Genomic DNA, 12,062 nt, shown 5'->3' with positions numbered 1-12,062 from the left:
TCGTCAAGGAGGATCCCCCCAATCCTAAGGAGAACGTTTGTCCAGGAGGATCCCCCCAATCCTAAGGAGAACGTTCATCCTGGAGGATCCCCCCTAATCCTAATGAGAATGTTCGTCCCGTTCGTCCCGGACTCTCCCCCAGTACCACGCACATATCTGGGACCCCGAGTGGCCGTTACGCTGGGAGCACGTGGCTGGGTATGGTCACCAGGCCTTTGGAGCCCGCGGCGGGGCTTCCTGCTCGTGGTTCTCATGCAGTGTTGGGTTCTCCTTCCCTAAATACCAGCAGATTTCCGGCCACATCACTATCTTCCAGACGGTGCAGGGTTCCTGTGCCCTCCCACATCTTTAATCCAAGCAAGGGTTAACCCTTCGCTTTGAGCTGCAATGTGATAGATTTGGAGGGAAAACAGGACTCCCACAGTTGGATCTGGCCCGCCAGCGGCACCCAATGTACCTCTTCGCTCTTCCAGTAACCCCATGACTTCTGTTCTCTGCTTTTATCCGTTTATTGATTGATTTTGTTTTTTTAACTTATTAATATTAAGTTTTTCGGACATTACGACCATTTAACATAGCGTGTGATTTTGTGTTACCCCATCTGCCCCTTGGGTCAGTGATTATGGGCAAATGCCCCCTCCTGCGTGGGGTGTACATGCCGTGCCGTGTATAATGCCTCTCATCCCATTACTCATAGTAAATACTGCTTTTGTTTCCTATAGTCTGGAACAATAGCGGCATTAAATGTATTACATTCCAGATATCCCGCGGTGTTTACTATAGACTTTCCACCATTTTTGGAAATGTTTTTATCACTATGGCAACAGCTCTGTATATTGGGCTAACGTTACATAATAACGTATCTCATTATGGAAAGCCGCAGGTATTAAGTGCTTTCACCCACCTGGATTGCGCTGGCCGCGGCGTCTGTTTGCGGAAAGGATTTCCAGCTCGTTTCTAATATAACATCGGAAAGGGCAGAACTGGGCCGACAGCGTGAGATTCCTCTGGGCGACTGCCGGCCGGCATCTCGTGACAATATGGTTCCAATCAGGGCTTGGCGGATCTCATAGAGAAGCCCCGGACTCTCACAAAAACAACAACGATTTAAAAAAAAATGTTCCGTCCTGTTTATAACCTTCCATCGTCACAATTCTACTTAATCTTATACCATTTTGATATTGTTACTCGCATACGCTGTATGCATACTATATATATAAGGGGCACTTGGGAGTCGGCACCGGAATCCGTTTCAATACGGGGTTCTGAAGTGTAAAGAGAAACAAAGTATCTATTAATTCCCTGATTCTAAACAAAAAAAGATTAAAAACATAAAAACCTGCCCGCAATTTAATTGTAAAATGTCATATCCAGAGCCCCGCTCTGTATTGTGATGGATTGTGGGTAACGCTTTCCAGCACCCAGGATCCTTAGTTAAGGAGTTTTCCAGGGATCGCGTGGTATGTGGGAGCAGATAAGACGTAAGGATCTTTCCGTGGTTGTAACAATTATCTTTATTGGCAGACAACATAAAACGCAGAGGAATTTGGGATAAAACTGTATTGTTTGGACTTACAGAGATAAATAACAGATATTTGCATATTCATGAAAATGCCCTCCAACCCCCCTGTTTCATGTTAAACGTCCTAAAATGAGGCATCGTGAGCCGGGTTGCACTCTGAGCTCTGAGTTCTTCCGAGTAGCTGCTGAGGGAAGTCAGTTACTTTTACAGTCGAGGACGGGGGATCCCAGCTGTATTACCCCTCGCCGTGGCACTTGGGTCTTTTGTATAAACTGATTTGCGTGGAATCCGGGGCTTCTGGGGGATTTTCACTGCTTCATGTCTTTGTGTGGAAACAAGAACCATGTCAAGGATCCTCGAGGCTCATCCATAATTTAGTGTTTATTCCCGGCTCATAGTAACACTAATCAGGGTGAATATGGCCGCCAGGGGAGGTAATAATAAAATGTACGGATGTGGCAGCTGCATGAAACACATTCACAAACCTTTCTTATTCTTTGTATTGCCCAAGTACGGGCAGGACTGTAACAAATGTGACCTCTGTTAACACGCGAGCGGACAGCGATCGCTTCTTCCAACCCCCAGACTGGGATCGAGTCCCTTTTGCCCTGTCAGACACCTGAGCAGCTGAGCATTCGGGGCACTCTGCGGTGACCACTTCACTTCCTACACGATCCCGCCAGGATAAGCCGCCGTGGCAGTCTGCGTTGGTCCCACAGGAGGAAAGCTGGCACTGTGAGCCCATCCGTCACCAGTTCTCTCCAGTTTGTCACAATGTATCTTTTCCTAAGTAATGAAAATTGTTTTAAATTAACCAGTCCGTTTCCTCGCACCTTTGATGTTGTGTTAGCGGTAAGCGTGCTGCCTCTGCTCGTGGACAGTCCTGCTAACACACCGGTTACTACACGTTCACACAGATCCACTTACCCCACGGTCACATCGTTCTGGGCTCAGTGTTCGTGTGTGGGGGGTGCAGAAGATTTACCCTTCCTACAACCTGTTTGCACCCCGTCACCGAATACTCTGTCCCCTCCTTAGTGTAGTAACTGATTTCTCCCGCCAGACTCTCTACTTTGCTCGTGTCTGGGTAGAAACCTTCTTGTAGAAGTTCATCCAGGAAGCAATGGACGACATGTTTCTTTTCTAGCAGCACGAAAGGAACGATTTCAGCGACTTTCCAGAGCGGATGGTGCTCGCCAAGGACGGAGCTCACAATGTTTGTAAGGTCGCGTTCTGTGTCGTGGACGATGTTGGTAGCGTTCTGCAAAACGTACCTGGTGATTTCATTACCACCCAAGCTGCTGATTAGGATGTACACGGCATTGAGATACTCGTTGGTTTGGTTCAGTTGAAAGTAACCTTGTAAAACATCCAGAAGGACCGGAGGCATGGCCTCCATTTCATCAAATATAAAAACTGGGATCTTCTCCTCAATCTCTGCCTGACTGATCATGTGCGATATTACGCCAGACAGCTCTGCTTTGCATGCGGGAACGTCGCTGTGCTTTGGGCACTTGTGCCGCACGTAGTACTGTAGGATGAAGTCATCGTCCATCACCGACCGGAAGTGCTTGGCCAGTAATCTGCCCATGTGGCTCTTACCGACACCACTGGGCCCGTTGAAGGATATCACCAGCGGTTTGTTATGGTAATGAGTGGCCAAGTAGTCCTTCAGAATGGTGATAGTTTTCTCGATGGCAACTGGTTGGCCAAATACCTCTCTCTTCATGTTTTTTTCCAGCCCATCCAAGTCATACTTTAATACATTATCGTCCAAATTCTCAATAGCGTTTAGGATCTGAAAGCCAACAATGAAGATGAAGAGAAGGAGGCACCGCTTGGCTTTACTCTTTTGCTCCACTGGGAGGTATCTCCGTGCGTTGCCTGGATATAAGACGTGTCTGGAACGCTTACGCTTTGGCCTCCGTGGCTCGTGGTTTAATGCGACTTCTGCCAATGTGGGAGTATCAAATTTAAATATGTTAGGCTTTTCGTAGTTTGAAGACTTAAAAGACGGTTTCTCCACAGAGTTTTGCCTTCGGAAGGATGTCTTAGGGCTGTCTGCCGACCTCCTTCCAGACAGATCCAACTGAACACAGCCGTTCTTTTTTGTCCGGATCTTCTTGGTCATCCGGATGACTGCTCGTAATGGCAGGGGCTCCAGTGAGATCTTCTTCTTGGGGACAGGAGCCCCAACGCTTGGCTCATTTGTGTCCATCTTTATCGGTTACTGATACCATTCAAGTGAAGAAGATTGCACTGCAACATGAAAGAGAAGATACATGTTACTGTTATTTACCCTCAACGGCTACATTTCTGTCCTGTGAAGGTAATAATGGCATTGTATCTGTGTGGTACCATAGAACCACGTACTGTATAAGTGCTCATGGAATGGACACATTGCAGGATAGAAACATAGAATATTAAGGCAGATCAGAGCCATTCGGCCCACCTAGTCGCCAGTTCTACAAATTCAGCCAAGACCCCTCCTTTACTGGTCAAGAAAGCCAATAAGCACTGAGGTCACGCAGGGGTTTGGGCTCATGTTTATAGGAGAATTGTGTCTCCAATAGCCCCATTATGTCTCTAATAGCCCCAGTGTCTCAGAGTGCTGTCTAGTGGCCAGAGTGCATATCACATCTGGGCAGACTGGTTTGGACAGCCACGCGGCGCTCACTTCCAGTTAGACTGGTTGGTAATTTATTGGTCAGCACACGCCGGTTCTCACTCCAGACCACAGAGGCCATGTGACCAGCGGATGTCCCAATCGTGAAGATTACACCATTCAGAAGCTGCACGACCGCGATTGGGGTTAATCAGCTGGCAGCGTATTCAGGAGGGAAGCTTTTTACTCCTTATCTACAGTCCGGAATGGCTTCGCTGGCCAGAGCACTCAGAGACATCTCTCTGCTTCTACCGTCCATCGAGGACACCGTCCTGTTCCGATTCCAGCTATAACATAACGCAATGCCCCTGAAACGATGCCTTTACCTTACGGCGTGCAGACAGCCATCCAACACATTTCCATCCTATTTAACTATAAAACACTCTGCAAAGGCAAACAGGCGACAGCCCAGAGACACAAAACCTTCACCCGTCTGTAATACAAAGACCTAATCCCACAGTGTAACCCGTAGGAGGACCTCGTATCTCACCCAGCTCCTGATGCTGCCGGTGGAGGATGCTGCTGCATGTCGGCCGGGATACCCCTCAGGTTAACTGGGCGAGGCAGGCGCTGCCTCCTGAGCCGGTCATCTGGCACCGACTGTTTAACTTATAGGGAAATAGTGTGACGAAAGCCAGGGGAGGGGGACAGGCAAATGCTTCCTTTATCTGCAGCTTGTCTTAAAGGGACAGCTCCAAAGGGCCGTGTGAACAAACACAGAGTCATCGAGAGGGCTTTGGATTTACAGAATGGGGCTTAAAGAGCAATAAAGGTGGATAAGGAGACACTAGCCCTTGGCTAACACAAGAAATAGGGGCAATTCTACCGCTTAGAGCAGGTGCCTTCACCTTCTGGCCCCCGAAACCTGCGCAGGGACAGCCAGGACTCTGGAATCCAAAGTTTAAATGTATTAAACGAGAGAGTTATACACCTAATAACCCCGTGAAGATAACAGAAACTGTATCAGCCGAGCACTTGGGATATAAGTGACCCAGAAGACTGGAACGCGTGAACACACCAAGCTCATACTGACAGAATTATTCGGGTCATTTTATCGGTTATTTTATATAATTTATTAGCTGCTCATTTCAGATTTTTTTATGCGTCATATTGTTTCGGTTTTAATACGGAAAACCTATTGTTTGTGTAATAATGTTGCCTACAGGAAGTGAAATCCCATTAATGGGCTGACCGGTGGGAATCGTTCAGTCAGATACGTGTACGTTGAGCAGGTTAAACTATTTACCCCTGCAGTATTTCGGGTTATTTTTACCCGGCCGTTCCCACGTGGAACGGATTCTCTGATGCATTGCGGCTCGTTTGGTTGGTGAGTGGAGTTCTATACAGTTTAACAGAAAAAGGGAAGACAGAAATGCATCAACTTCCTTAGAATGTATTCGGTTTCTGTATTACCCTTCCTGGGAAGATTAAACGGCCCAGGTGGCCGCACACAGGGGCCGGCTAATACCCTGTCATTACAGCTGCGTCAGTATCAGGGCATTAATACCCTCCTTGTCCCTGTTGGCCCCAAAATAATTGGCGGCTTTTCATATGGATTCTAGTAACTTCCATTCATAGTGAATGGTGTCCATGGGACTTACCCCCAACACCAAGGGTCCAGTGCCTGAACCTGGACCATCAGAAAGAGGAGGCAGGGGGTGAGTGTGCATACATGGGGTAAGTGAGCCATTTTAGGGATCCCATGGCTACTGAGGGAATAAATGGGCACCATGGGCACCCGACAAGCCATGGCTCATTAGGCTAAGGAGGCGGAGCTTAGTGATGCATATCGTTTCTCCTCGGTAAGTTACAGAGTCCTGGAAATAATGGAAGTAAAATGAATCTAAACCCTTGTAGTCCCCGCGCGTCCAGCTGTCAGCCAACATTCAAGGTAAGTTCCTCTCTCCTAAATCTCTACTCACTGGCCTTTATCGCGATTATCCAGAAATCCTGACGGCGGCTGGAGCAGTTCTGTGTGAAGTTCCTCGCTCCGAGATCTGCACTCACGCCTTCACTTCACTGCCCAGCATGCGCGGTTCACCTGCGCGGGTCCTATTGGCTAGACGTCCACAGCCTGCCTTAGGGCAACTTTTTGACGCGAACGGCGGGACATCGGGCTCTCCTGCTGGACTCACCCGGCTGGTGCGTGTCCTGCAGGACAGGCCTGTGAAGCCCAAGACAAGTTAACTGCCCCTGGTCTGTCTACTCTTATAGAATGCCTGGGGCATTGGTTTCTTTGGCAAAAACCCTTGCGGGATGTAAGGGTGTCACCAGAGGGGCCGGTTGCTACCTGTCCACAGTGCAGCCAAAAGCCTAAAGCGGAGAGCTCCTTGCGTGGCGGCAGATACACTGTATGTGGACCGGGGACTGGGATCAGCGCTGGGGACTGGGATCAGCGCCGGGGACTGGGGTCAGCGCTGGGGACTGGGATCAGCGCCGGGGACTGGGGTCAGCGCCGGGGACTGGGATCAGCGCCGGGGACTGGGATCAGCGCTGGGGACTGGGATCAGCGCCGGGGACTGGGGTCAGCGCTGGGACTGAGATCAGCATTGTGTGAGTGGGGTCAGTGCTGTGCCATGGAGACAGCTTTTCTATGGTGGGAGTGGAGTCAGTGCCATGGCTTTTTAGTGAGGTCAGTGCTTTACCGTGGTAGTGAGGTCAGTGCTTTACCGTGGTAGTGAGGTCAGTGCTTTACCGTGGTAGTGAGGTCAGTGCTTTACCGTGGTAGTGAGGTCAGTGCTTTACCGTGGTAGTGAGGTCAGTGCTTTACCGTGGTAGTGAGGTCAGTGCTTTACCGTGGTAGTGAGGTCAGTGCTTTACCGTGGTAGTGAGGTCAGTGCTTTACCGTGGTAGTGAGGTCAGTGCTTTACCGTGGTAGTGAGGTCTGTGCTTTAACGTGGTAGTGAGGTCAGTGCTGTACAGTGGTAGTGAGGTCAGGATCGTTCCGTGGGTTTGGGGTCAGTGTCAGGCAGACCTGTGTCTATCGGACTCCGACTGTCCTTCTCAGGTGTCTCGGTCCGAGTCCCCGAGGAGTGAGCGTTTGAGGAAGGGGACACAGAGCCTTCATTGTCTACGCTTTGGATTAGCATCTGGCAGCTGATTTGCATCATATCATTTTGTATAAATGTGTAGATGCTACGTGTAGCGATACATCCTCACTGTAAGAGCTAACCCCCCACGCGCATGCAATACACCCGGGGCAGGATGCCGCGCATGTTCAGTGGATGGAGCGCCTTGCAGCAACTTGCAGGAAATGCAAAGCGCAATTCTAACGGTTTGGGGGAAGTTGCTTTAAGTTCTCCTTTACGTAAAACGTCTTATGAAGCAAATATTAAAGAGAAAGCAGTGAAGGCTCTCTGCGTTTGGGGCATCGCAGGAAGATACCGCTTGGTTAGATGCTACGGGTTTGCCGTGCAGCACAAACAGCGTCTGCAGGGCTGCTCCCGACGCCGCTTCCATCCGTTACTCTCGCTCGCTGAACTTTCTATTCATGCAGTAAAATGACCGGCTTGTAGTTAAAGGATCACAAAAAACGAAAAGGCACCTGATGCCGGCCCCTCGCCTCCGAGCTTTCATTCACATAAAGGGGGTATTCGGAGATCCTCGTCACTCCGGTTATGAGCAGTCATAAGAACCCCCCTTCCTCTTCCAGAACATCCCTTCCTACCTGACAACCCTACCTGATACTACAGTGCCCTCTGCCTCAGCGCTTCCTAGGACTCAGGTAGTCTCCCTTTCCATTACCCCCAAGGTACTTAGAAAATCTGCCCCAGTCCCTCTGCCTCCCTGCTTCACTCCTCTGTACTCATCTGCCCCACCAGGCATTCCTCGCCCCCCATTAACTCTGCCATGTGCCCCCCCAATTATTTTGCCCATGTAGGTACCGAGCCCCCCGGTTACTCTGCCTGATCCCCACCCCAGTTGGACCCTGCCACGTCTGGGCGTTCCGAGCGCCGGGGAGAAGTGCAGCCTGTTACCTGCTCCTATCCACATAACACCCATTAACTACAGACAGACAGCCGTCCAGCTGTGGGGTCACAGCGCTGACCCCCCCAGACCGTGCTGTCCAGCTCACCCCACTCATTAATATCTGCAGTATTAGCATCGCTGCTCGGGATACATTTGTTGGGAGTGAAGTCCCTGCCTACCCAGAGCATCCACTCCCCTTACTTCATAAAGAGCCGCAAGTAATGCTTCGGAATTGGGTCCCGTTTGGGGTACTCACCCGATGCGCTGCCTGCCTGGCCGGGTCACAAACTCCATCGGTTCAGCCAGAGGTGTGTTTAGGGGAAGCAGGCAGTAAAGCCCAATAAACGGCTCCCCTCCCCCAGCAGTCCTGACACAGCTCCAGCCCCTGTTGGAATGTGAGCTTGTTCAGCGAGCCGGGGTTCCCAGCCCCTGGGGGAGTCTCATACGCAGAGGATTGGCTGCCAGAGTGCCGTCTGCTCCTGGGCCTGGGCCCCGCACCCGTGCATTGTGCAAACGGCTGGCACCGAACCCGATGCTGCAGACTGCCAGGCCGGTTAAACCCCCGGGCTGTCAGGACTTGTTTGCGCGATAAGAGTGCAGCTGGATCCGGCGCTCGCTGCCTTACCGTGAAATCTCCACGTGTTCTCTACTACTGGAAGAGCTGCTCTCAGCAGATATTATCATAGTGTATGCAGACTGACCCAAAGGGGGCCGCTGCCCCCATCAAAGCACCGGCCACACTCCTCGTACCCTGTGACTGCATGCCACAAACTGCACCCAGAGAGTGCCACAAGCAATGGGATCATTTAAATGGAATAGTGACCCCTTTGGTGTGACACTGGGGTCGGGGGGGGGGGGCTATCTGTGTTTCCTTCCCCCCCTGCCCCCAATTTTGTCCAAAAGTAAAATATTTAATGCCGTTATTCCATATTATGCACTGAAAGGCAGCAAGCCGTCCGCGCACTCCAAGCCTCAGCTGAGTTGTAGGAGTTGTTTGCAGCTACGTGTACGATGAATAAACAGAAGTGCGAGCGCTGGAGACCCTCCCCGGCCGACTTCCTCATTCCCGGCACAGTCTGGACACTATTACCCCCCCCGGCAAAAAGCAAACACTTGTCACTAAGTGCATGAAATTCATGGAGTTCCTCGTCAGATCCCCCATCTTCCTGCAAATATCACACCCGGTATCAACTCAGATACAAACAGCCATCCTACAGACCCTCGCGTACCGGCAGACTGCAAGGGGCAGAATGCTGGGGTGGACGGGGCAGAATGATCAGAGCTCACAATGACTTTGGGCTCATTGGCTGATTGTGTGAATAAGCATTGAGATGATTAGTATTATTATTGCATTTGGCTTTGGGATGGATGAAAGTGCAGAAATAATCATTCCGTCCTCCCCTTTGGACGTTTTAGTGACCCGGGACCCTCTCCGAGCCCTCCGCGGGGGCCTGTTTACCGCTGTAGTAACCGCTGCTTAAGGTATTAGGGACAAATATTTTCTTTATAAACATCCTGCTGAGCAGCTCCTGACTCATCGTTTGGATTAAAGAGAAGCCGGAGATACTCGAGGACCTCTCCGCAGCCGTTCAAACACTCGTGGCATCTCAAATCCGACCTCTCTGTCCGCACCCTTAGTGTCTCCTTCACTGGAACCTGTTCCTCTCCCTCCACCCCAATCTATAACTCCTCTCCCGACCTTTCACCCAACCCGTCTTTCTGGAATTACACCATGGATGGCTTCCCGTTATCTGAAGCTCAAAATCTCCAAGCCCGAGCTTATGGTGATCCCGCCATCCACAATCACTGACAGACCAAGTTCACTGCCTCGGTGTCACACCTGAGTCTCCTTCACATCCAGATTTGCCCCGTGCTGCACCCCTTCTCACTCCCACATTTAGGATTTGCCCCGTGCTGCACCCCTTCTCACTCCCACATTTAGGATTTGCCCCTCGCTGCACCCCTACTGTGCTGGGATTCCCTTCCTCATTCGTCAGACTTTCTCCCTCGTACAAAAATTTCGAAAGGTCTCTGAAAACCCACATTTCTTTGAGTCGCGTTACAGCCTTCCCTCATCACTCTCAGCCAGCATCCTAATCCAGCCATCCGAACGGCAGCAACCTCTACAGATCATCCGGACCGATCAGCTCATCCAATCCGTTCTCTCCTACTGCTTCACCTCCCCCTCACCACCGACTAGATTGTAAGCTCCTGGGAGCCGGGCCCTCTTCTTCATTTGTACCAGCTTGTTATTGTGTGTGAACCCCTTTATTGGCCCCCTCGCTGGGCGCTCTCAGCACCCCTTTATTCCGCCCCTCGCTGGGCGCTCTCGGCACCCCTTTATCGTGCCCAGGGCCGGACCGGAAATGGTTTTAGACAAACCTCAGCAGGCTTTCCGCGCTCGTCTCTCCCCATCTAATACCCTGAACGGCTCCGTCGCCGCAATGAAACTGCATGATGTGACTTTGTATCGAGCAGAACATCCGTCTGCAGAAGCCCCCCCCCCCGCTCTGCCTCTATTTTGTGTTTTAAACTAAGAAAGAGACATATTTATCAAACACCCTATTGAGAGAGCGCCTTCACGTGGCGGGGGGAGCTTGATTATGCTTTGGCCAATTCATAATACCAAAACCTCTCATTTATATTATGTTTCTAGATTTGTTGCCAACTTTATTAGGGTGAGAAGCGCAGACAGCTCTGCGGGGTCTCTGGGAGGTCTCTGCGGGGTCTCTGGGAGGTCTCTGCGGGGTCTCTGGGAGGTCTTTGCGAGGTCTCTGCGGGCTCTCTGGGAGGTCTCTGCGGGGTCTCTGGGAGGTCTCTGCGGGGTCTCTGGGAGGTCTCTGCGGGGTCTCTGGGAGGTCTCTGCGGGGTCATATCACATCTGGGCAGACTGGTTTGGACAGCCACGCGGCGCTCACTTCCAGTTAGACTGGTTGGTAATTTATTGGTCAGCACACGCCGGTTCTCACTCCAGACCACAGAGGCCATGTGACCTCTGCGGTCTCTGCGGGGTCTCTGGGAGGTCTCTGCGGGGTCTCTGGGAGGTCTCTGCAGGGTCTCTGCGGGGTCTCTGGGAGGTCTCTGCAGGGTCTCTGGGAGGTCTCAGTGGGCTCTCTGGGAGGTCTCTGCAGGGTCTCTGGGAGGTCTCTGCGGGGTCTCTGGGAGGTCTCTGCGGGGTCTCTGGGAGGTCTCTGCGGGGTCTCTGGGAGGTCTCTGCGGGCTCTCTGGGAGGTCTCTGCGGGGTCTCTGGGAGGTCTCTGCGGGGTCTCTGGGAGGTCTCTGCGGGCTCTCTGGGAGGTCTCTGCGGGGTCTCTGGGAGGTCTCTGCGGGGTCTCTGGGAGGTCTCTGCAGGGTCTCTGGGAGGTCTTTGCGAGATCTCTGGGAGGCTCGGCATTTCCATGACGCGTTTATATGGCTAGTGAGCCCGCATTTGGGGCCGGTTCGGTCACATAGTGGCATTTAGGTGACCTGTGACTGACTCTGAGCAGACTCTCTGAGGCTCCTGCACAGGCACGAGGGCGCCCTCTGCTGGGGTGAACTTGTTGCACGCGACAGCGATGCTAGGAAGTATGACCTCATAAGTTCATTGACACTCGTTGGGCAGGGTGAGTGGATGGAGCCCGTCGTTTGGGTATCAGGGCCATGAGGGGCTTTAGGTGTTTCCCGTCCAGGAGCCTTCCTTTCACTCTCGTGTGTTTATTGCTTCTTTAACTCTTTACATACCTCTACGAATGAAACGAAGTGCGGGCCCCGAAAGGATCTTATTTTCCTGCTTTACAAAACAAACATCTATAGAATATTCGTCTCTTTTTACAGATATTTGGTATCAAGCAGACTTACATAAACAGCGTGGGTTCCATTGTCGGGGCCGCTGCGGACGGCGTCAGTGATTGTTACTAAAAATAG

The 12,062-nt window shown here is 51.4% G+C and overlaps 1 protein-coding gene across 2 annotated transcripts; it reads right to left on the bottom strand.

The window, feature by feature from the left end:
- Window positions 1-1,490: 1,490 nt before the first annotated feature.
- On the bottom strand, window positions 1,491-8,878 carry TOR4A (torsin family 4 member A). Of its 2 annotated transcripts, none has more exons than XM_053472343.1 (2): window positions 8,413-8,878; window positions 1,491-3,781 (listed from the first exon to the last, which is right to left on the bottom strand). In XM_053472343.1, the coding sequence occupies exon 2, from the start codon at window positions 3,738-3,740 to the stop codon at window positions 2,457-2,459; it is 1,284 nt and encodes a 427-aa protein (XP_053328318.1). In that variant the 5' UTR covers window positions 3,741-3,781; window positions 8,413-8,878; the 3' UTR covers window positions 1,491-2,456. The 2 variants fall into 2 exon arrangements, with proteins under 2 accessions (XP_053328318.1, XP_053328319.1); XM_053472344.1 differs by lacking the exon at window positions 8,413-8,878 and adding an exon at window positions 4,678-4,798.
- Window positions 8,879-12,062: the final 3,184 nt, after the last annotated feature.

Source organism: Spea bombifrons, chromosome 8 (genome assembly GCF_027358695.1).
Source record: "Spea bombifrons isolate aSpeBom1 chromosome 8, aSpeBom1.2.pri, whole genome shotgun sequence".
Classification (NCBI taxonomy): Eukaryota; Metazoa; Chordata; class Amphibia; order Anura; family Pelobatidae; genus Spea; species Spea bombifrons.
The sequence above is the reverse complement of the archived record's forward strand: the minus strand, read 5'-3'. Positions and strand labels throughout refer to the sequence as shown.

Coding starts and splice junctions, on each gene's coding strand:
- TOR4A (XM_053472343.1), bottom strand. CDS start 3,740: ATGGACACAAATGAGCCAAGCGTTGGGGCTCCTGTCCCCAAGAAGAAG.